Genomic DNA, 26,527 nt, shown 5'->3' with positions numbered 1-26,527 from the left:
ATATGTAGCATACCTTGATATGGTAAAATTGGGGTAGGAAAATTTTTTTACCAGGACTCCCCCACCCACCTACACTGATAAAACTGCAGCACCACAAGGTGAAGAGAAAATACTCCATTGTCTAAAATTGGTGGGCCTATTAAAATGTCTATCAATCTCTACTATCAGTTATTCATTGAAAGATACAGAGCAATTCAAATTCAATTAGTGATCTACTGTTTAGAAGGTATAACCAATTATAAGACAATTTGTTCTCTAAGAAGCAAATTCGGTCATGGATTCTCAAAAGGTCATTCATTTTCCCCTTATATCTAAGGCAGAAATCTCCTCTATAATATTATCAACAAGTAGTCATCCAATCTCTGCTTGAAGATCTCCACTAATAGGGAATTCATTACCTACAAGTCAGTCTCATATCTGAACTGCTCTAATAGTTATCCTTCTTATACCAAGAAGGAATTTGATTGGATCATCATTCCTAAATGACCCTTGGGGTCAAGCAAAACAAGCCTTATAACCCTCTTTCAGTTGACATCTCTCATTAGATATTTGAAGATAGCTATTTTTCCCCTCTTTTCCCCATCTTTAATAGCTTAGCTTACTTTACAATAATTTCAGTTTGCCCTTCTTTTCCCTTATTTATCACAATATACCTTCTTTCATTGGCTCACTGCTGGATTCTCCTTTTAGACTCAGCATTCGGGAGAAGCCACTGGACAGAGTAGAGAAAATACCACGAGTGAAATATCCTTCTTGCTCTGAATTCTCTGACCTTATTGAAGTCAGAAGTGACCTTGCAGGTCTGCTACTGCAATGGGGTGCAGGTTCAGAAAGCGATCTGGTGAAGGGAATCCGAAATGATCTGGTGCCACCAGCTTGGTTCGCTGTTGGCGTTCCACAAATATCATCAGTACAAACATTGTTGTGGACTGTATTCAGGAGGCCCTCAAAGGACTGTGGCTTGTCGTGATCACTTCTTTGACTCTGTGATCTCTTTCTTTTGCTCCCTTTCCACCGAAGACTGGGATGTGTCTGCCACCTATAAGCGCCCAGTGGTTTTCCCAGATCAGAATCGGTATACTCATAAGTCCTCTTCTTACTTTTTGCTGGACGGCACCATTGACAATTTTTTAAACCAGTTCCACCTCCTAATGGACCATCAGCAGGTTCTGATAAAGATCTCTGATAGCCTGAAGGACGGAGATTTTTCTGCCTTCTAAAGATGCTCATTTTCCATCAAACAGCTTTTCAACAATTTCCCTAAAATGAGTTTTCTTCAACTTTTGCAGCCTTTGCAGTCAAGCCACACTTGTCTGGGTAGCTGAAAGCACTCTACTGCTTAAGCAGCTTTCTTTGTGTGGCTTTGAACCACAGCAGATGTTGCCGTTTAAGGGCTGGTGTCATGTTATTACCCCTTTTTCCCAGATCTCAGAAAATGTTAGCAGCACCCAAAAATCTCTTGCCCAGATCAAGCTCCATCTTCAGTTTATGAAAATGATGAAGATTTCTAGCAGGCCATTTGCACTTCCTGCACCGGGTAAATGCTTCTATACCAGGCTTTCAGGAAACAACTTTTTTTTTTAAAAAAAAAAAGAGCAGTGAAGAGAGACAAAAACCCACAAACACCTTACAGGCCAATAGCAGTAAAGTTTTTACCATGCAAATGACAGTGGGTTAAAAGCAGAATGTGAAAGTACTTAAACTGACATCCGCGTAAATGCACAAAAATACTGTTAAGTCACTGCCCATCACGATGTTGTTCTGCTCATACTGCAGAAGTTTTAAGTTTTGAACAATTTCATTGACATTTATACATAGACTCCCTCTAGCAAAGCTTCAACAGGAATACTGCTGTCTACCTAAAAGGAAAACCTTTTATCTACATTGAGGAAAAGGTAAATTTCAGGAGAGTCAATCAAGGAATAAGCAAAAAAGGAAAAAGAAAGCTGTAATTCAAAACAGTGATAATGTAAATGTACTGGAAGAATGGAAAGAACACACAAGGCTAGAAGTAGGAAGAGATGTGGGTGGGATTTTTACTAGGTTTTAGACACTAGCTAAGAAAAGGAAAGTTTTGAGGCAAGAATTTGTGGCAACTGGAACATAGGAATAGACATATTTCAATCTTTTGTAAGAGGATAAAGTTTGTTTTGCAAATCTAATTGGGACAAGTCAAATGGAAAAAAATACTCCTATCTGTTTAACCAAAGAAATTGCTTTTTATTCCGCACTCCCTACAACTTCAAAAACAGCTGAGTAGATAAAATTTTGTTAAAGTATTTTATACTGAACCAAGAGCTTATATGCCAAGTTTTAGGCTACCTTAAAATTTTTTAACTATCTGCTCACAATCCCCTAAAAACAGATTATTACAATGGAAAGCCTAACAGATCCAGGACTACCAATAAAAGATTTATTGCAAGGACGATCAACTTTATTTTGCAAGTTATTTAAATGGTACTTTGACAAATCTGGGAAACTTTGAGTACTAGATTTCTAAAGAAACGAAATCAACAAAATTATAGTTGTTCTTTTCCCTATTTAAAAAGTGAATGTAAGCAGCTTTACAAAAAGAACCTAACACTAATCCAATTACAAAGTTCCAAATTCTCTTCCAACCTTTGTTAATGTACTTATCGTACTTTTAAAAATCTCGAAATCAAGTTTCCCTACATTTACATGAAATATAAAGTAGATTTTTTCTGACTTTAAAGATGTTTCAGAAAAGATTATAAAAACTGATTTTAGGGAACCTATTAATATACTAAATGTATTACAGAGTTTCCTATGTAGGGGAATTCTGTTCTGTGCACTGTGAAAAGTAAAACCCTTCTTTATATAATCACTTCCTAAATCAACTATATATAAATCACAAATCTTATATATTCAGTTTGTATGAACCAGAGCAATGAAAAGCTGTAGTACTTCATTAGCATCTGCTTTTGGTTGTGCCACTTTTTATGAAGATAAGTAATGCATGTTAATATATCGTATGCATAGTTACTTTTGGAAATGAATAGAAGTATTTTTCCCTCTAAGAATCATCAAGCACAAAGCAGGTTACAAAGCAAACAGAAAAAGATTAAGTGACTGCTCAAGAACAGTGACCACTGACCTGACAGCAGAGATCACTGTGAATAAGAGAAGAAAGAGATGCAAGGGCTGTAGAAAGTATGCTTGGGGCTAGGGGAATGAGGGAGAGGGAAAGAAGAGGGAAATCAAGAAATATTTTAACTGGAGATCCTTCATGACTGTTCATAATTGATACTTTTCCATGGAAATTACAGCTACCCTACTGAATAGCAGAAGGAAAATTTAGGGTTACCTTTCCAGATCAACAAATAAATATTAGAAAAAAAACAAAAGAAAGAAATCTGTTCCTTTACTGTGCATTGGTACACGTTAGCTTATCTGGTAACCTTCAAAGCAATTTTCAAAACTTGAATGAAAATTCCATAAAAGGTCTGAATTTGGGGGGGCATTCAGAAGCAGTCTCCTTATTAAGATCTAGGCATGTTAAGGGAGACTTGAAAATGTCATCTAGTTTATAATTAGGAATGCATTGCTGATATGTTGCTGTCAGTTAAAAAAATAAAATAAATCTCTTCTGCAAAATACAAATTTACAAAAATGATGTGCTGTTTAAACCAAATAAAATAACCTTCATCTAAAGGAAGTTGAATGGGGAAAAAGGCATCCTTAAGTGTATGCTAATCACCTGTGCAAGCCAGTCAGTCTTTATTATTAAGACCTATAGTTTAGGTTCTTTCCACTTCTTAAATCATCACTCAGTTCACTGCAGCTTCACTGAGTCTCACCTGGAAGAAACTGGAGTTTTCCAAAGGAGAATTTCATCTTAATGGTCCTCAAGAAAAGCACAATAAATAAAATATCAGAGTTGAATTTGTAATGGAATAATAAAACGGTCCTATCCTTGTGGACTAGATGACCTCTCTTAAAGTCCTTTCCAGGTCAGCAATTCTTAATATCAGAAAAGTACCAAATTAGTACAAATTTTAAAGATAGTCTTTAAATCTTTTGTTTCCTCGAAGGTTAAACTGTCTTTGGTTTGTTTGAAAAGATTTTAATAGTCGAAACAAGTCGACTGGAATGAATTAAAAAGACAGTTCTGAAGTTCATTTTTCATCAGACTAGAACTGAGTAAAAGTGTGATTTCAGAGGAGAGTGTTTCAAACAAAGAAGTGTGATAGCAAGTTCTCCATATAATTCTTGCTTTGATCAGGAAATGGACACAGATCTAAGTTTAAAAGACTATAATACACCAAAAAACATGCTAAAAATTAAAGAAAAATAAATAGTGGGTACGCATGTGTACTTAATTATTAATAACATTTTTGAATCTAAAACAGGAATTATTACATTTTTTTGTGTTATGAACCCCTCTGGCAGTCTGGCAATGCCATACATCCTTTCTCAGAATAATATTTTTAAGTGCATAAAATACATACGATTACAAAATGCAACTATCATTTTTTAAAGTTCACAGATCCCAAGTTAAGAAAAATTAAGTAGAGAATAAAAGAACATTGGCTAATGGTCTTATGCAGTCTAACATTCTGTTAAGTGCCTATAATGTAGAAGGCATTGAGCAAGGTGATGTCCTAGGATACAAAGACGAAATGAAAAACAGTCATCAAGGAACTTTTATTTTACACATTAATGATAAAGCTACACATTGCTTTAGAGATTTTTCTGACTAGCTAAGGAAAAATTCTGGTTTCATGGTTTCCATTTGGGGGACAAAAGAATAAAACCAAGAAAATCATGGGAGGGTTATAAACTAAGAAAAGATGAAGAGTGGGGATAGTACTTGAAAAGCTGCACTGCCGATATAAAATTTAAAGAATTATAATTAAGAAAATACTGCAAGCAGCCAGAAAGAAACAATTTGAGTATTGTGGAAACACAATCAGGATGACACAAGATCTAGCGGCTTCTACATTAAGGGACTGGAGAACTTGGAATATGATACTCCAGAGGTCAAAGGAGCTAGCATTAAAACCAAGAATCACCTACCCAGCAAAACTGGGTATAATGCTCCAAGGCAAAATATGGACTTTCAAGCTTTCTCAATAAAAAGACCAGAGCTGAATAGAAAATTTGACTTCCAAATACAAGAATCAATGGGAAGCATGAAAAGGTAAACAAGAAAGAGAAATCATAAGGGACTTACTAAAGTTGAACTGTTTTGTTTACATTCCTACATGGAAAGATGATGTGTGTAATTCATGAGACCTTTCTCAGTATTAGAGTAGTTGAAGGAAGTATGCATATGAAGGGATGATATCTAAAAAAAAAATAAAATTAAGGGGTGAGAGAAGAATATATTGAGAGAGGGAGAAAGGGAGAGCTAGAATGGGGAAAAATTATCTCAAATAAAAGTGGCAAGAAAAAGCAGTTCTATTGGAAGGAAAGAGGGGGCAGGTGAGGGAGAATGAGTGAATCTTGCTCTCATCAGGTTTGACTTGAGAAAGGAATAACATACACACTCAATTGGGTATCTTACCCCACAAGAAAGTAGGGGAAGAGAATAAAAAAAAGGGGATGATAGAAGGGAGGGCAGATAGGGGGAGGAGGTAATTGAAAGCAAACACTTTTGAAAAGATACAGGGTCAAGGGAGAAAACTGAATAAAGGGGGACAGAATAGGATGAGGGGAAATATAGTTAGTCTTTCACAACATGATTGTTGTGGAAGTGTTTTGCATAATGATACAAGCATGGCCTATGTTGAATTGCTTGCCTTCTTAGGAAGGGTGGGTGGGAAAGGAAGAGGGGAGAGAATTTGGAACTCAAAGTTTTAAAAGCAGATCCTCAAAAAAGAAGATTGTTTTTGTATGCAACTGTGAAATGAGATCTATAGGGAATGGGGCATAGAAATCTATCCTGCCCTACAAGAAAGTAAGGGGAAAGGGGATGGTAGGAGAGTAGGGTGACAGAAGGGAGGGCTGACTGGAGAATGGGGCAATCAGAATATGTCATCTTGGAATGGGGGAGAGGGCAGAAATGGGGAGAAAATCTGTAACTCAAAATCTTGTAGAAATCAATGTTGAAAACTAAAATATTAAATAATAAAATATGAAAAAAAGAACATGGTTTAGAATATGCATACCCTAATGCAATTTGTATATAAGAAGATGACAAAAAAGGGACAAAATCTTATTTACAATTGCACACTTTTCCTCATCATATGATACATTTCTATTCTGGATGCCCTTACAAGAAGGAAACTAGAATTCCCATTAGAATTATAAACCATGTGATTTACAATTATTGGACATGTTATACAGTGAATCCTGATGGCTTAGTATAAATAAAAATTATAATAGTGAAAGAAAAAACAATTATAATTAAATAAGGACACTATCAACATATAAGTAGTTGGTGGGGTAGAACATGGGATGGGAAATTATACTTGAGTTATACAGAACATAAGATTCAGGAGCATTTCAGATTTCTCAATGAATACATTTTTTTTCTGAAAAATTCCTTTAAATGGATGATTTGAAATGACAAGAAATGGCATCAAGTAAAACTGAAAACCAGGAAGCACTGATTGAGATTCAACAGTCAATCCTAATAAGAGAGAAAATTAAAAAAAATCCAGTACTTTAATTCACATAGCTGGCTGGCTAAGTTTGGATTTACTATAAATGTGAAATTGTCTAATACCGTTATAAAAGTCTAATGCTATTTCCTTTAGTTTTCTTTATCTTGTATTTTAGTGATAATGGTTAATTTTTATTTGTTATTTTAGGATTCATAAATACATGTAACTAATAATTTTATAAGAAGGATTATTCCTGAGATTCATAATTTCTTCAAGTTGGAACCAATGATCTCAGCAGCAAAAGCAGAAGGTAGTACAATGGAAAGAATGCAAGATTTGGAATCATAGAACATGGGTTCCACTGGCAACTCAAAACCTGTACATATATATATATGTATATATATATACATATTTTCAGTTTTCAACATTTATTTCCACAAGATTTTGAGTTACAAATTTTCTCCCCATCTCTAACCTCCCCCTCACCCTGAGATAGCATGTATTCTGACTGCACCTTTTGCCAGTCTGCCCTCCCTTCTATCACCTCACTCCCCCCATCCCCCACCTTATCCCCTTTTCCCTTACTTTCTTGTAAGGCAAGATAGATTTCTATACTCCATTGCCTGTATATCATTTCTCAGTTGCATGTAAAAACAAATGTTTTTTAACATTTGTTTTTAGAACTTTGAGTTCCAAATTCTCTCCCTTCTTCCCTTCCCACCCACCCACCTTGAGAAGGCAAGCAATTCAATATAGGTAATACATGTATCGTTATGCAAAACACTTCCATAATAGTCATGTCATGAAAGGCTAACTAGACTTCTCTCCATCCTATCCTGTCACCCTTTATTCAATTTTCTCCCTTGACCCTGTCCCTTTTCAAAAGTGTTTGCTTTTGACTACCTCCTCCCCCTATCTGCCCTCCCTTCTATCATCCCCCCCTTATGCCCTTCTCCCCTACTTTCCTGTAGGGTAAGATACCCAATTAAATGTGTATGCTATTCCTTCCTTAAGCCAAATCCAATGAGAGCAAGGTTCACTCATTCCCTTTAACCTACCCCCTCTTTCCTTCCATTATAACTGCTTTTTTTTGCCACTTTTATGTGAGATAATTTACCCCATTCTATCTCTTCCTTTCTCCTCCTACCAATATATTCCTCTCCCACCCCTTAATTTTATTTTTTTGATGTCATCCTTTCATATTCAACTCACTCTGTGCCCTCTGTCTATATATTTTTATATTCCCTTCAACTATCCTAATACCGAGAAAGGTCTCACGAGTTACAAATATCATCTTTCCATGTAGGAATGTAAACAAAACAGTTCAACTTTAGTAAGTCCCTTATGATTTCTCTTTCTTGTTTACCTTTTCATGCTTCTCTTGATTCTTGTATTTGAAAGTCAAATTTTCTATTCAGCTCTGGTCTTTTCATCAAGAATGCTTGAAAGTCCTCTATTTCATTGAAAATCCATATTTTACCCTGAAGTATTATACTCAGTTTTGCTGGATAGCTGATTCTTGGTTTTAATCCTAGCTCCTCTGACCTCCAGATTATCATATTCCAAGTCCTCCAATCCCTTAATTTGGAAGCCACAAGATCTTGTGTTATTCTGATTGTATTTCCACAATACCCAAATTGTTTCTTTCTGGCTGCTTGCAGTATTTTCTTCTTGACCTAGGAATTCTGGACTTTTGGCAACAATATTATTAGGAGTTTTGGGGGGAAGAATCTTTTTCAAGAGGTGATAGGTGGATTCTTTCAATTTCTATTTTACCCTCTGGCTCTAGAATATCAGGGCAGTTTTCCTTGATAATTTTTTGAAAGATGATATGTAGGCTCTTTTTGATCATGGATCTCAGGTACTCCAATAATTTTTAAATTATCTCTCCTGGATCTATTCTCCAGGTCAGTGGTTTTTCCAATGAGATATTTCACATTGTCTTCCATTTTTTCATTCCTTTGGTTCTGTTTTATAATTTCTTGATCTCTCATAAAGTCACTAGCTTCCACTTGCTCCATTCTAAATTTTAAGGCATTATTTTCTTCAGTGCTCTGTTGGATCTCCTCTTCCATTTGGCTAATTCTGCCTTTCAAGGCATTCTTCTCTTCATTGGCTTTTTGGAGTTCTTTTGCCATTTGGGTTAGTCTATATTTTAAGGTGTTATTTTCTTCAGTATTTTTTTGGGTCTCCTTTAGCAAGCTGTTGACTTGTTTTTCATGATTTTCTTGCATCACTGCCATTTCTCTTCCCAATTTTTTCTCTACTTCTCTTACTTGCTTTTCCAAATCCTTTTTGAGCTCTTCCATGGCCTAAGACCAATTCATATTTTTCTTGGAGGCTTTGGATGGATGATCTTTGACTTTGTTGACTCCTTCTGGCTGTATGTTTTGATCTTCTTTGTCACCAAAGTAAGATTCTATAGTCTGATTCCTTTTATGTTGCCTGCTCATTTTCCTAGCAAATTACTTGACTTTTGAGCTCTTTGTCAGGGTATGACTGCTTCCAGAGTGGCAAGTGCTATGTCCCAAGCTTCAGGGGTTTTGCACTATTGTTTTCAAAGCTACTTCTATTCTGAAATGGTCTGATACTCCTCTCCTGGCCTGTGCTCTAGTCTGTGAGTACAAGCACTCCTTTCTGCCATGTAACTACCAGGACGACTCCCTCTCCACAGCCACCACAAGCTCTGCTACACCTGTGCTCCTCCTCCCCCAAAGACCGCCAACCAGGACTGTGACTCAGATCCAAGCAGAGCGAAGCAAGAGAATCCTGCCTTAGCACCAGCAAAGAGATCCCTGCACTCCCACCCTGATTAGACACTTGATTCCCCCCACTGTCTTTGTGCCTGGAGCTCAGGAAACAGTAGCCACTCCTGCTGCCACACTCCTACTGCAGCCACCTCTGCCACCCTGGGGCTGAGACCTGACTGTGCCCTTCTTTCACCCAGGTCCAACAGTTTTCCCACAGACCTGCTACATTATTTCTGGTGTTTGTGGGTTGAGAAGTCTGGAAACAGCCACAGCTCAGTGATTCAGCCCTGTCCTATCTGCTCTGGCCTGGTCTGTCCTGGTACCGCCCAGGCTGGGCTGAGCTCTGCTCCCAGCATGATGTGACAGACCCTTCCCAGCTGGAGACTTCACTCTGTCATTTTGTGGGTTCATTTTTACGGGTGTTTGGAGGGATTTTGGGGAGAGCTCAAGTGAGTCCCTGTTTTCACGCTGCCATCTTTGCTCTACCCCTAAAACCTGTATATTCTTTAAAGCGTCATTTAACCCAACTCAGCCTCAATTTCTGCATCTGTAAAATGAAGGACATGAACTAGATCTAAATCTATGATTCTAAAATCTCATAAAGATCAGATCCTGAAAAAAGTCACAGGTTTTTATCTTAATTCTGAATTAGTGACTCATTACTTTTGAAATATTTTCTTTAATCCAGATTTTTAAAAAATGATTTACTGCAATCTTTTAAGAGCACTGATGAGCCATTCTGGATGACAGTTCAATAACAACGTATTTTAATCCTCTGCATATGGATATATTTCTCTCCCAATGGTTCCAAAGGGGTCCATCATCTCAAGACCACATTGTTGTTAGCAGGCAAGAAATTATTTTTCATTTATTTTTAAACTGTTATTTGCAATTTAAAAAAAAATCTTCTGAAATTAAACATGACTTTAAAAGTTTTAAAATAATATGCCCAAAACAAGCTTTGACATTAAACTAAGTATAGAATTAATTCCTGCACAATAACATCTACAGGTTTTATTCTTATACTCAGGATCACTGGTCCAATTGTTTCTGAGAAACCTGAGTCCTCAATGAGTTAAGTGACTTGCCCAAGGTTACAATCAGCTAATGACAAAACCAAAACTAGAATGAAGATATTCTAAATCCCAATTCAGTGCTCCTTCTACCACATGACAGGGCACTGCTTATTTAGTTTATTCTCACAGCAAAAAATAGATTATGAGCTACAATCTCGAAATATTTAAATTCTTATTTTGGAAACTCTTCTTGTCAATCTAAACTCTTAGCTATGGTATAAAAAGATTGGAAAATGAAGTGGGAAAACAAACTGAAATGGTGAAGATGTCATGGACTATTGCAATAGCATCCTATTGGTTTTCCTGACTTTTCTCTTTCCCCTCCAATCCATCTTCTACTTGGCTGCTAAGATTTTCCTAAAGCTAAGGCTGACCTTGTTTCCTCCCTTGTGAATGAACTCTAAGTCCTTTGTTTGGCAGACCCAAGGACATAACACAGGCTTACATCACAACCCACCCCTAAGCCTGGGTACCGCTTTCTTCTTTTCAGTGCCACGGAGACCCCAGCTCTAGGCTACAGAATTTTGCTCAGGCCTCAACTGCCAGCTTGGCCACAGCCCTTCAGAAGCAAGAGCCTGCAGGAAAGTAGCAATCCAACAGCACCAATGCTGCAAAGCTCCAAAGTGCCAGTGCTGAGCAAGAGATGTGAAGAACAAAGGGAGGGAGAGAGGACATCAGGACAGGAAGGGGGAAAGGGTGTGTGTGTGTGTGTGTGTGTGTGTGTGTGTGTGTGTATGTATGCGTGTGTGTGCACTCGTGCATTCTGTGCCCAGTTGTGACCACTCAAAAATCAATTTGGGCACAGACCTAGGCTGGTGAACTATGAACTGCCCAGTGTAGAGGGAAGCAGAGACCTACTGATATTCAGCCCCCAAGGAAACCACAATCAGAGCAGAGGGAGTCAGGAAATGACTGATAAAAGAAAACAAGGGAGAAAAACTACTTGGAAGAATCCAAGATTTCTTGATGAAAACTTAGAGACCTTGAACATAAACAGATAAATCGATAGGAAAAACAGTAACAACAGAAGGAAATATGGACTCCAGATTTAGTAGATGAGTTCACGCATCTATGAATAAATACTGCAAAACAAAGGAAAGCAATATAATGTTTGATGAGACAAAGGACCCTGTGGAATTTAAGGAGACCATGGAACCAGAACACACTGTTCCTGAGTGGTTAAAAGAGAAATGAAAATCATGAGAATGTAATTTTTGACCTGGAAAGCAAAAACAATGAACAGAATAGAATAAATGCAATCTACAATGGCAAGCCTCACCAAAGAAACAGGAGAGAACCACAGACTAAGAATACAAATACACAGAAGTAAAGTACAACCTAGAAAAAAAGAAAAAAAATGAACATTAATGAAAATATGCTCACTAAGAAAGCAAAACATACTGATCTCAAAGATAGAATGCAGAGAAATAACCTAAGGAACATAGATCTCCCAGAAGAAGATAATAGTATAAAAAAACCTCAACACCAGAATGAAGCAATAAAAGAGAACTGCCCAGAACTTCTGAATGAAGAAAATGAAATTCCAGTTGACAGAATTCCAAGATCACCTTCAGAAAAAATCCAGGGGTGCAAACTTCAATTCAGATGGAACTCAGGATACAGCCGTACTTGCATTTGTGTCCCAATACTGGCTCATAATAAGTGCTTAATACATGCTTCTACCTCACCCTTTTTTTCCTTCTAATAGTCTAATCACATTATAATATGTCATATATAAACAAACAATATTCATATAGAAAGCCAGTCTTGAAAGCCAGAAGGCTTGCATTCATATCGAGTTCTGATACTAGAGTAGCTATGTAGCCTTGAACAAAGTCACTTAATCTCCTTCAGACTCAGTCATTCTAAAAATGAGGATAATAGTATAATAGTATATAATAGACCTGATTCATAGAGTTGTTAGGAAAGCATTTTAGACTTCAATCCTTAGGACTTGCCCATCAGCCCCACCCAGGAACTTCTTTATATTGTAAGAGCATATGAGCTCTGAAATTCACACATTGTCAGCCCCCAGTGACCCTTCTGATAGGGGTGTTGGGCAGAAAGCTCCTCCCAGAACTTCCATGGATAGAGGGCACCCTGGCCATCCATCTCTTCATTTTCCACTCTACTACATTCCTCTGGATTTCTTCACTATGTCTCCTATCTCCCTACTTGCCCTTTTGCCTCCCTTTCAGTTTCATTTTGTATGTTGTCTTCTTCACCTAAATTGTAGCTTGTTGAATGCAGGGACTTATAATAATTTGTATCCTCAGCCCTTTGCACAGTGCCTGGAATATAGTAGGCACTTCATAAACGGTTACCGATTGACTTTGTAAACTTTAAAGTATTATACAAATGTCAGTCATGATTACAATGCAAAGTGAGAAATTTAAAGATTTTCATTTTTTAAAAAGGCACATTTCTTTTCCAATTTATATCTATTGGTTTTTCCCTCAAGATGGTGCAAAATACGACGGCTAATAAATTCCTGCATATTTATCAAAATAGCCAATTTTGTGTGTAGATTTTAAGACAAAATTTAATTGTGAGCCAAGGAGGAACAGACATTAAGTGCCTCCATAGTAGGTTCTTTACAGATATTATCCTACTGAATCTTCACAACAACCTTGTGAGGTGTTATTATGTCCATTTCACAGTTGAAAAAACTGAGGCAGACAGATTAAGTGATTTTGCTCTGGATTTGAACTCAGATCTTCCTGACTCCAGGTTAAACACTACTGCCCCACCTAGCTATCTGTAAAGGATCATAAGATCATAAATTTGGAGGTGGAAAGTTCCTTAGAAATCAGTGAGTGCAACTTTCTCATTTTACAGATGAAGAAACTGAGGCCCAAAGAGTTTAACTGACTTGTTCAGGATCACAGCAGATTAGAATCCAAATTTTCCTGGCTCCAACTCCAGCACTGTATCTACCAAACCATGAAGCCTTACCATTTGGCAAATATTCTCCTTACCTTGAATATGTTGCAAACTATCTCTCCTAACCACTAAACAGTGGTCAGTTGGAACAAACTAACTCTCAGATTGAATTAAACAATATGAAAGCATGTACTACATGTGAAGTTTAATTCACTTTTCTATTTTACTACCACAAAGAATAACATGTTTTTTCTCTTCTTGGCTCCAAAAATAATTCAAAATACATTATTATTTAACAATTTTTCAAAGTGTCTGCTTATTCTATCTCCCTCCCACCCCCATTAACTACATTTGGTGAAGAAGTAGTGGGAGAAGGGACAGAGGATAACTGACAGTTTATAAATGAATATTAAACTACCTTCTTTCTTATCAAAAGGTGAGCTGAAGATCATATATATTTCTAGCCCAATTCAAAAATAGCTTCAAAAAACAAGAGTTACTTCAGCTAAGACTTGTTTTAAAATTTTAAAAGTCTTTGTTTATGCAAAGTTAAGTAATTAATGACATAACATCCCTTTCCCATCTCCTATCACTGGAGTCCATCTGCTTCCCCCTTAAGAACTTCCTGTTGCAAAGACTACCTCCCCTCTGGTTAGTGGAACTAAAAGACACACCTGACACGTATCCAAATGGTTCTCAGTAGAGACGCATCTATCTACAAGGATCAGCTATAGAGTGCTTTCAAAAGATAAGTGTGTTTGGAATCAATGATTTTATAAACAATACAAAAATAAGACAACTGCATAAGTCAATCATTATGCTCTTCCATCCTGAAGTGAAGGCTATTACCAACATCATAAAGTATTTCTTTGGTAGACTTCTGGAAATTTAGTACTGCGTAATAACTAGATGTTAATTCCATATGAAGGCTACTAAGAAATTTCAAGCCTTTAAATTTTTAGAAAATAGAAGCAAGCAAGGTGAGGCAATCACTGAATTTAAATATGAAAGAGTTGGTTTGTCTAAATATTCCCTTTGGCACTTGGAATGGGATCCTCAAACTTTTCAGTCTCTAATGGGTTACTATTGCAGTATATTTATCTGTTTAATTATTATGATGATATACCCTAATATATAGGGACAAGGTTATTAAAGAGATCCAGGCTTTTGGTAGTTGGTTAAATCAGGCTGTCAATAAAATTAAAATTTTTTAAAACTTCTAAAATCTTTTTAAAAACTTTTTTCCTAACTCCTCTTTCTCATTTCTCAAAATGTCATTTCTTGAGAATGATTAACTGGAAAGAAAGTCCTCAAATCAAAGCAAATATATGATTTGTGGTCAGAAGGCTCTATACCTGCTTGACTTTTTTAATCAATAATTAAATCCAAATAATTATTAAGTACCTACTATATTATGTAAAGCAGGGGAAAATAAAGGTCAAAATCAATTTATAAGAAACATACTAAAGGGATTTATTTTTGCCAAATGCTTATTATCCCCCATGTCTTTGTTTTGTTTCTTAAAGCAGTTGGAGAGTATTACTGGAAAAGTCAATCAAAATAGAGGAAAGTGCAGTGAAAAGACGGAAAGGGATAGAAAACAGTGAGGTGAAGAATGGGTAGGGGAAAAACTCAGTTTTAATTTGTCAAAAGTATCATACAGAATTCTAAGCATCTGCTGCTAGAAATACTTGCTGGATTTTGTTTTTCTGGCATTTCATTTAATTTCCTTTTAATTCATCATTATTTAAATGAATCAACCTTATAAATAAACATACATACTGTATCATCTCAGAGTATTGTTTATAGCTCCTTTCCATAAAAGTTAAGTTTAAGATCACAAAAATGTATAGCCCAGGAGCAGTGAGGTGGCTCAGTGAGTAGAGCACTGCACCAGCCCTGGAGTCAGTAGGACCTGAGTTCAAATCCAGCTTCAGACACTTGACATACTTACTAGATGTGTGACCTTGGGCAAGTCACTTAACCACAATTGCCCTGCCTTCCCCCCTCTAAAAAAAAAAAGGTGTGTAGCCCAATTCAAAGATATCTTTAAAAATAGAACTTGCTTTTGTTCACCTGAGAAAGATTTCTTTCAAAAATTAAAAAGCATCCTGTAAACGGATGCACTAATTTAAAAAAAAATCAGTGGTATTCTAAGAAGAGTAAAGGGCTATCTACCCTGGGTGAATCTTATAATTTTGTTAAGAATAGTTCTCTATACAGGAGGAAAAAAAATCTCTATGTAAAAGCTCCTGCATAGAAGAAAAAGAGCTGCTGCTACTTCTTTATCACTAACAAGCCCCCTTATCTACCCTGGGAGAAAGCAGGTCTTTAACAGGTCCCTCAAGCTACCTTCTAAAGAGCTACATAGTAAGTAAATACTCAATCAATTATTAACCTAATTGTACCATCCCTTGTGAGACAAAGAAAAGATGCTAAATGTCTACTTATGTACTGGGGAGACAAGAGATGGAAGGAAAGGTACCCTCGTGGGTTTGCAGGGTTTTTGTTCTTAATTATTTATTGCTATTTTGTAGTAATTTATTTGGACTAGAATACTCTTAGAAAACTTAAGGTAGAAGTAAATATAAAACCAAATTTATAAATTTAATTTTAGAATCATATCTTATACCTAGAGCTGTGCAAACACATACCAAACTATTAAACTACTGGGTACATGAATTTAGGGCCAAAGAAGAAGGAGCAGGTACCACGCATGTGAGCTAAGAATATCCTGTAAGGAGACTGATTTCTGAATTATAGATTCTTAGAACTGGAACCTCACAGGCTATTTTTGCTGTTCAGTCATTTTTCAGTTGTGTCCAACTCTTTGTGAGTCTTCTTGGCAAAGATATGGGAGGGGTTTACCATTCCTTTCTCCAGCTCATTTTAAACAGATGGGGAAACTGAGGCAAACAAGGTTAAATGACTTGCCCAGGATCACATAGCTAGTAAGTGTCTGAGGCTGTATTTGACTCAGGTCTTACTGACTCCAGGCCCAGCACTCTCTCCACTGTGCCACCTAGCTTCCCTAGAGAGGCTATTTAGTGCAACTCTTATACTAAGGCAGGACCTTCTTTGGTAATTTGGTGAAGCCAACGGACTCCTTCAAAGAATAATGTCTGGAATTGTATAATACAAGATCACAAAGGAAACCAATTATAGTGAAAATAAAATTTTAATTTTTCCCCCATTCAAGTTCACCCAAGAACCCTAGGTGAAAAACACTTACCCTCAGGGAATCCTCAACTCTAGGTCATTCAGCCTCTGACTGGAGGTCCTACATTCATGACTAGTGATTCCCTCCCCAGGATCAGCATTTTAGGAAGAACTTCACTCATGTGTCTGAATTTCTCCTCCTCTTATATCTAACTATCTACCTTTCCCTCATTTTCCAGACTCTCTATGTGTTCTCTTCCCCTATTAGGATGAAAGCTCTTTGAGGGTAAGGACTGTCTTGTTTGCCAGCATTTGTATCCCTAGTACTAAGCACCTAGCTTAGTATCTGGCACCTAATAAGTGTTAAATAAATGCTTTTGCTAGCTATCCAGAGGCAGCTCAGTCCATTTTGGCTTTAGCACTAATGGTTAGGCTATCTTCCCTTATCTGAAGCCTAAATTTGCCTCTTTGAAATTTCCAATCATAACTTCTGGTTGAAGGTAAAAGAGAACAAGTCTAACCCCTTATCTACGTGAGAGTCCTTCCCCTAGTTCTCTTCTGGTTAAATAACCCCACTTCTTTCTACTTACTGTCACATGACATGAACCTAAGACTTTCTTTTTTCCCCACTTAATAGTATTTTGTTTTTTCCCCAATTACATGTAAAGATAGTTTTCAACATTCACTTTTATAAGATTTGAAGTTCTAAATTTTTCTCCCTCCTCAAGATGGCATGCAATATGATAAAGGCTACACATCTACAATCATATTGAACATATTTCCACATTAGTCATGTTGTGAAAGAAGAATCAGAACAAAAGGGGAAAACCATGAAAAAGCAAAAAAAAGAGAAAATGGTATGCTTCAATCTGCATTCAGACAATAGTTCTTTCTCTGGATGTGGACAGCATTTTCCATCATAAGTCTTTTGGAATTGTCTCAAATCACTGTACTGCTGAGAAGAGCTAAGCCTATCAAAGCTGGTCACCACAGAACCCAAGATTTTCAATCATCCTGGTTGCCCTCTCCAGGACACTTGCCAGTTTAATCAAGGCCTCCTAATGAACACAGTACTCTGGATGTTGTCTGGCTAGAGCTGAGTGACAGTGTAACTGTCACTTCTATATTTCTAAAACCTCTTTTCATGAAGTACAAGATGTCATTAGTTTTTTGTTTTGCTTTGTTTTTTGCCTGCCACAAGACATTACTGACCTATAGTGAATTTGCGGTCTGCTAAAAGCCCTCAGATCTTTTTGAAATTAACTTGTTTAACCATGTCCTCTGTTACTTGCACTTGAAGTAGAATTTTGAACCCAGGAATAAGACTTTAAATTTATCTCTACTGGATTTCATATTTTAGAATCAGCCCAAAGTCCTAGACAATCAAGATCTTTTTGAATATTGTCATCCAACATGTTAACTATCTTTACCAGCCTTATTTCATCAGGAAATTTGATATGATTATTTACCCTGTTTATGCTTTAATTCTGTACTCAAAGTATTCCAGTTGTATTAAACCAAGTGACAAAGGGCTTTGATACAGACTATCAAACTCACTGTGTATGTGGCCTAAATTATACCTGCATGCAAATCTGATGCATTAATCCAACTATTTCTCCCTCAATGTCATTCTCCTAAAAGTTATTCAAAACAAAAGTAGTTACATGAAATTAAGAACAACTATGAATCTCTGCTGACCTATCTTTCCTTTATAGTCACAGGTTGGGCTGAGTACCACATATAGGGTTTTTAATAAATTGATGATTTACTGACAATGAAATTGTTCAGAATAACTATGTTTCATCCTCTCAGCCCCTCTTCACCTGAATTGGATTATCACACATCCAATATAACCTAAGGCCCCAACGTAAAAGGATCCAGAAGACATAGTCTTGTTTGGCCCCCTAAGGAAGAGAGCTCTGATGACATGGAGACTGAGGTGTCCTTCATTAAAGGAGGACCATCATTCTTGGGTATCTAATCCAATAACATTGATAGGGTTTAAGGAGAACAAGACTGAACAGCAAATCCATCCAACAAACTAGACTCTTTCTTCAGACATAGACATAAAACTTCCTTTGCTCCTGAGTAGATGAAGGGGAAAGGCCATGGGTAATCAAGAGCTATTAAGAATTCCAACTTGAATGGTCAGAGATAAATAGCCCCAGGAGCCCATTAAAACCATTTTGAGAATAAAGCTTACTGGGAGCTCTCCTTGGTACTGAGTGGCCCAACATAAGCCTTTCTTGCCAAGTCAGCAAATTCTATACTGACTCTATTACCCAGACTCCCACTTAAACCTGATAGTCTGACAAATTATGAATCTAAACTGTCTAATCTATCCCTGGTCTACTTTTGTGACTCAAGCCTCCCAATTACCTTTAGCATAAACAATAAAAAGGTAACTTATTTTTGGACAGTGAAAGTCACTGGTATATACACATTTTCCAAGAAAGTAGCTACGAAACTTCATATCAATTGATGGAGAAAAATGTTTGAAATGATGTAATTCTTCTAATAAATGTAAGAATAGTTTAATTTTCCTGACAAAAGTAAGGAGATAAATGTAATAAGTTATTTTTTTTGAGGTTCTAACAGTTATCACATATTTATTTTTAAACTATTTTGTGTAATCCCTCCTCCCTAAAAGGTAGTTGGGTATATATACATGTCAAAGTAATTTTAAATTTAGGTAGTCATTCTAGTGACCTATGTTTACAACATCAATATCATCTTGAATTCCTCACTCTTTCAGTCCACATAGACAATCAGTTGCCAAATCTTTTCATTTCTACCTCTACATCTCTTGCATCTGTCCCCTTTTCTCCACCCATATAACTATCACTCTTGTTCAGAATCTCATCACCTCTCTCCTATACTACTCTAACAGCTACAAGTTGGTTTCCCTGCCTCAACTCTCTTCCTGCTTCAATCCTTCCTTCTGCCAAAGTGATTTTTCCTAAAAACTCAATTCTGACCTTATCACTCAACTCCATTGTCTCCCTATTGACTCCAAAGTCAACCATCATTTCATCTTTACCCCATTCTATTTAGCTTCTTTTTTTGTGTTAAAATGTATATAAATATTAGTATAGAAGTACATGTATACTTTATGAACAAAAATACACATATTGCATATATGTGCTCAATTTTTATTTTACTGATGTGTGAAATCAAAAAAAGTTAGGAGATCACTGATCTAGACAATATTTTCCCAGTTTATTAATGAATACATTGCATGAAAGAAAATCCAAAGCTTTATTACACAGTAAACTGAAATCTGAACAAAGAAGGGAGCAACCAAGCTGTACTGGTGTTGTCATTTAGATGCCTGTGGATCTACAGTATGCACTTCTGGAAAGAGTGATTATCACAACAGGTGACAGTTCAAAGAAATCTCTCCACTACACTTAACTACTCACCTTTTCTTACCAACCTTCTCTACACTATATTAAACTAATGATATCCCTGCATACAGAAACACTCCCCAAAGTAGCTACTGTCTCTTTTTTCACCCACGAGACACTGGAAACAACAGACACATACCAATGACACAGAAAAGAATTATATACTACTGAAGGAAAAGCAAGGCTAAACATCTTGTCACAACAGGCAGCATTTACAAAATAGTCTGTCTTTATAAATAGCAAGTGGAGAAAAAGAGTTTGAAAATGCATTTGGAATAGGTGATTAGTCATCTGGAATTTTCAAAACTCTTCATGAAATATTTAGTCATCATCAGGTTAAATCAATCTGCAGCAAAGTCTTACTATTATGAATAAAGATGAACAAACTGACATTGGAAATTATTTTTCTGACATTCAGAAAACTGAACTAAAAATAGTAGCTTATCAGATAAAAAAGTGTACCTATTGCTTAAAAAAAGAGGGAGAAGAAGTCACACAGCCTTGGTGGCATTCAAATACATTTGTGATATATGCAAATTGAAAGTTGAGTCATTAAGGAGGGGTCTATGTGATAAGCAGGAATAGAGCTAATATGTAGCTTTCAGGATTTTATACCTCACCCCTCTCTTCTTCCCCAAAGTCATACAAAGAAAAACAGTAAGAGAAGTAAGGAAATAAGATTAAGAGGTATCTCAACCACCATTTAGAATGTGCTTTTAAACAAACTATAGTTAAAAGATCTAGACAGGATGAAAAGGAAATTTAATTCATTTAGCCTAGTAGTATATACAAAATAACTAGTTTATTAAAAAGCTGAGATACCCAAAGTAACGTTAAAAAGTACGAATTTGATAATACTATAATCTTTATATCTCACCCTTTTGACACCAAGTCCAGCACTTCATCCACTATGCCGCCTAGCTGTTTAACTTCAAAAATGAATGTTGCAAAATTACAAAGAATAAACTTGTTTTAAAGAAGAAAAACAAGAAAGCATTTCCTTGCCACTCTTTCACAATAGGTGTGGAAAACTGCAAATATTGTCCATTTTTTTGATATATTAATTGGCTTTGCCAATTTTTCTCTTATTTTTTTTCTCTCACTCCTCTTTTTTTCTTTTATGCTTCTTTTGGGGGGGGCGGGAATATAGGTATAAATTTAAATGATGTACGTATAAAATATATCAATCAAATTTATTTAAAAACATCAAATTCAAAGATTCCCAGAAACAACAGAGTCATTGAAGATTTATGAGTAACAGACTGACACAGTCACACTGATATTTTAGGAAAAACAATTTGGCAGCATTGTGAAAGATAGATTAGAAAGAGACTATAGACAGAGAAGTCAAATCACCCAGACATGAAGTGATAAGTCATTTGACTTTTTATTGGAGACCCGGGTATACACAAGATGAATTCTTATGTTCCCAGAGGAAATTTCAGATGGACACAATTAGTCATGCCTCAGCTGCTATCTCAGCAATGACCATCCTTCAGAGCTTAGGACCTTCTCACCCTAGAACATCCCTCCATCATACCTACCACCTTCTTCTATTGGCGAATTTCTCCCTAGGTCTACATTTGGGGCAGGGCCCCAAGCCACTGGTGAAACTTTATTCAATCCTCCTACACCGCCTCTTCCCCCTCCTACTTTCTTCCTCCTCCTCTTTCAGCTGTGTGTGTGTATGTTGTTTGTGTGCATGGTAGGGTGGGGGTCAGGGGAGCACACACACAACTCCTATTAGAAAGTAAGATCCTTGAGGGCAGGGACTTCTCCCCTCTCCTTGTTATTTGTATCCCTAGTGCTTAGGGAACACTTAATAAATATTAGTTGGCAAATTCTATAAATCCCAGAACAAACCCTAGTTCTGGCAAGAAACTGAAGTGAGAAGCCCTCAAGATTAAACCTGATCCACATCAACTCAGAGCCTTCAATTCTGGTACACATTTTTATCTTGTAGAGGGACGCAGGGTGGTATAGTGGAAAGGATGCTAGATTTGAGGCTTCAGATCCCAGCTCTACCACTTGCTATGTGAACATGGACAAGTTGTTTAGCCTCTCCAGGTTCCATTTTCTTCATATGTAAAATTAAGGGGTTTGACTGAATGATCTTGAAGGTTCCTTCCAGTGAAAATTTAATCATGTAGTACTTAAAAACTTGTCATATTGTAATTTTGTACTATATTCATCTGGGTTCATATCTCATAGTTCCTTGAGGGTATTGATTCATTTATCTTTGCATCTCTCCTGACACTTAAGATAATGTGGTAAATATGCCTAATAAATGTTGACTAAATAAATTATTATCCACCTTTTATAAAGTAATTATAGGTCAATATAGAGACATATATTTTCAAAAAGTAAATGTGAACATAGAAGGTGAAAGGAAATGAGATGGAAAGAAAGAAAGGTAGAAAAAGGCATCTAAGAAAAAAGACAGGAAACCACCACAGATAATGTGACTTATTGCAAACGTTGACTTGCATTACCTTCTTAGGCTCTGGAAAGATTACTCAAACACCAGGAATATCCTCACAAGCCAAAAAGTACTGCCACTGCACATATTACAGTGTTTTCCAGTACCATTACTAACATGACATATCATTATGGCATAAATAAGGAATTTTCAGCAATATACATAATTACCATTCTTAAGTTTTCCAGTATAAATACCACTAATTTATTTAATAGAAAAAGGCTGTAATGTGAAGCTCTAGCTGGCTCTTGTCTGGATGTGGTGTTAGTAATAGAATAAGAGTGGTGGGATTTCATGGCAGAACCGGTGGAAAGACTGACATCCTGGTAACATTTTTGTGAACCATTAATAGAACAGAGAAAGTACAAATGCAAAAAACTGTATTATGCAAATAGTCAACACCACTGACAAAGTCCACCTTTCAAAAATTTAATTAAAATTCTTCTAATACCAGGGTGGTGGTTGTGTGAGTGGAGATAAGGGGATGTAGACCGGAAATGTTATGAAGGCAAAAGCAACAACTTGGCAATAGATCAGACATGTAGAATGACTGCAAGTGAGGACTCAAAGATGACACTAGGTTTCTGAGCTTGAGAAGGAGAACAGTGTCCTCAATAGGAATAGGGAAGCCAGCCAGAGACAAGTTTTTGTTGTTGTTGTTGTGGGGGAGGGGACATAATGAGTTTTGTTTTGGATGTGTTCAGTGTGAGATGCCTACAGAACATTCAAAAAGTGACGCAAGTTTAGAGATCAGGGGAAAGATTAGGGCTGCCTGTGTAAATCTACCCAACGGTCATGTGAATAGATGATAATTTAGCCTACAGGAATTTCTGAAATTACTAAACAAAAAAGTAATTATTTTAAAAAAATATTTAGACAAATACACTTAGTATATAAGTGGTTTCCTGGAATAATATTGTGCCATAAGAAATGATCTTGGATGGTTTCAGAGGAAACAGGGAAGACCTTTATGATCTGATGCCTACAGATGTTAGTAGAACAAGGAAAACAATTTCTACAATGATAACAATATTATAGAACAAAATAATTTTTAAAGACTTTAGAATTCTTGTCAATGCAATAATAAACTGTGAGTCCAAAAGAAAAAAGGTTAAACGCTCCACTCATCTCTTGACAAAGGGTGAAAAAAGAGATATATTTTCATGCATGGCCAATGTGGGAATTTATTTTGCTGGACCCCAAGACTTCTTAAACTTTTCCATTCACAACCCCTTTTCCTTTCTGGCAGGTTGGTGTTACGTGGCCTGAGGGCATGCGCAGTGTAAACTGTGCATGCTTTGTGTTCAGAACCAAGGCTACAGTGAAGTTTGTGTTATGCAACATGGGTAAGCAAGCACTGCCAGAAACACCTCGGATTCTGTTTGATTTTTAATTATGTTTTGGGTGTTGTGTATTCAGAAAGTTTTTACTGTTACTAAATTTTTTGTGACCCACAGTTTAAAAAGTACCGACAGAATGCCACTACATATTAAGGGCTTTATTTTTCAGGTTTTTCTTTTTTAAGTTCCTCGATATGGGGGAAAGTATGGTGAGATGGGCAGGTTTTTTTTTAAACATTCCTTTTGTTATCCTATGTGTTTTATGCATTTAAAAATATTATTTAGAGATGGGGTCCATAGACTTCAGCAGACTGCCAAAAAAAAGGCTAAGAACTTGTACCACCAAAAAAGGTTAAGAACTTCTGGTATAGGAAAAGAAGAAAAGCAGACCCACAGGAGAACCTGGAGGACATACTGTAGGCATAGGCTGAAAGAAGATCCAGGAAAGGAGACTGAGAAGGAAAGAGTAGTCAGACAAGTAGGAGGAGATCCAGGACAGAGCACTGTCATGAAAACCTAGTAAGTATCCAGAATCGGGTAAGCAATATTGTCAAAGGCTGCTAAGTCAATAAGGATGAAAATTGAGAAAAGGCCCCTAGATTAAGATGGCTAGTAGGGATGGTCAAATCAAATGAGGGTTTTGGATTTTTTAAAAGATGATGTATGGACAGGTCTATAGGAAGCATAAAAGAGCCAACAGAGAGATAAACTGAATATTGGGGCAGGGGAGAGGGTAGAGACAGCAATATGCTGGAGAACATGAGGATGCACGTCAAAGGGTTTGCCTTGGCAAGGAAAAGGGCCACCTCTTCATGTTAAGATGGGAGTGAAGGAGGAGATAGTGGCAGAAGTATCTGAGTGATGACAAATTTGGCTCTGAAGTTGGAATAAATATGCAGGAAAGGAAAAGTGGCAAAAGATTTGGAAGATTTCAGGCTTCTGTCTTTACTGTTTATCTAAGAAAGCAACTGAATGCACAATTTGCACTCTCCTCCACCAAGCCCATTGCTATTTCCTTTGGAAAGGATTGGATAGGATAGTGAAGTATTAAAGTTTGAATCCACAGGATGCTGGCACTACACTTGGGGAGAATTCAGGCTTTGCATCACTTCTTGGGTATTTAATTACATTTCAATTTCCCACAGAGAGCCCAATCTCTGTCAGAAGGCACAGCCAGACTGAATCACAACTTGAGAATCAGGGAAATTTTGTAAAGCCATATGGGAAAAACGTATGCCATTTCAAAGTCCTGTGTAGTGTTAGATTTATAGCAACTAAACAGTAAACTACAAAAAAAGAAAACAAAATAAAACAAAACAAAAAAAAACAAGAATGCACACTCTTATACATGTGTGTGCATGATCGCTTTCCCTTCATCCCTTTCTTCTACCCCCTAAAAAATATGAAAAAAATGTCTATGATTTTAAAATTTCCTGCAATGTCAAATAAGTCTGTGTGAATTAGTGAAAATTACCTCCATTGGTTCTGCTTCACAAAATCTTGTCGGTGTTGCTCTGTAGCATTAATGCAAATAGACAGACATATATCACTGCTTAAATAAGGTTAACAGGACAAGGAAAGGTCCTATTTTACCCAAAAGTGAACAGAGTCCTATAATCTAGACTACTAATACCACAAAGATTCTTTTCAATAACATAATACACACCAACATCCAACATTTTCCTTCAAAGAAAAAGATTACTGCCAAAACATAACTGTTTAAGACTGAACAACAAGGAAGAAATCATTTATTAGATTCTCAGACAACAGATCGATGCCAGAGTACACAGTATACTATAACTTCCCTTTCAGGATTCTCTGGCTTCAAAGAGTGTGGCTTACAGAGAAAAGAGAAGAAATAAGCCACAAATGGTGATGTTAAGAGAATCATAGACTTTGCATCCATAATCACATAAAACACCATAAAAGGCTAGAAACATAATTTATTGATAATGTTCCCTTTCTTAAAGCCTAAGAATTCATAGAGCCTGAAGTGCTGGGAGTTTTGTCAGCTGGAAATAGGAGCCACTGCACAACAAAGTCATAAAGAAATCCAAAGTTTTTAATATGTAATTTAAAGTATCAATAGTCACATGTCAAATTTAAAAATAAATACTAAGCAGAGAAAGACAAAGGGTGTTAGAATTTTATAGGTATCTAGCTCCAGGAATCAGATGGGATAGTGAATATCTGCATTCTCTCTGGCATTCATTTTACATTATAATTTGTTCTATCCACATTCTTGCTCATAAGTGAAACAAGGAGCTTACAATAAGAGATACTGGGGCATTTAGCTGATGCAATGGATAGAGCAGGGGACCTAGAGTCAGGAAGACCTTAATTCAAATTCTCTCTCAGCCACTTACTAGCTGTGTGACTATGGGCAAGTCACTTAACCTCTCTCTCCCTCAGTTTCTTCATTTGTAAAATGAGGGTATAATAAGACCTTTACTTCACAGGATTGTGAAGATCAAATAGGATAACATACGTAAGCTTTTCAAAAACCTCAAAGAACCATATAAATGCTAGCTAGTATTATTGTTATTATAATGACAACTACATACTCAACTTTGACAGTGGGAAACTGCCTTTCCACTTTTTCCTGAATTGCTTTATCACATGACATGTTTGAATTATTTCCCAAATGACTCAGCTCCAATAAGTGTATCAAGTTATGTGAGAATCACATTTGCTGATACCACAGCCCCCAAATGCCAGTGATGATTCAAGATCCCACATTTTTTCCTTTGGATAGAATAATGAAAAATGTAACAAAAAATTTAGGAACAAAGGACTGGATTTATGAAAGATCTAAAGTGAAGTGTAGGGAAAACAGGACTTAGGTTTTAAAGAGGTTTAAAGGG

At 36.6% G+C, this 26,527-nt stretch overlaps 1 protein-coding gene across 6 annotated transcripts in view; it reads right to left on the bottom strand.

Moving 5' to 3' along the window:
- Positions 1-26,527, bottom strand: part of RASAL2 (RAS protein activator like 2) — a 353,760-nt gene that overhangs the window by 226,746 nt on the left and 100,487 nt on the right. For 2 of the 6 annotated variants that reach the window (XM_036757495.1, XM_036757496.1), the window contains exon 1: positions 654-1,230. The exons of the other annotated variants lie outside the window; for them this stretch is intronic. In XM_036757495.1, coding sequence (XP_036613390.1) covers positions 654-1,230 — 577 coding nt within the window. Of the gene's footprint in view, positions 1-653; positions 1,231-26,527 lie in introns of those variants that run through there. 6 annotated transcript variants of the gene reach the window in all.

Source organism: Trichosurus vulpecula, chromosome 4 (assembly GCF_011100635.1).
Source record: "Trichosurus vulpecula isolate mTriVul1 chromosome 4, mTriVul1.pri, whole genome shotgun sequence".
In the NCBI taxonomy this organism is placed as follows: Eukaryota; Metazoa; Chordata; class Mammalia; order Diprotodontia; family Phalangeridae; genus Trichosurus; species Trichosurus vulpecula.
Note: the sequence above shows the minus strand (reverse complement) of the source record. Positions and strands in the feature narration are given on the sequence as shown.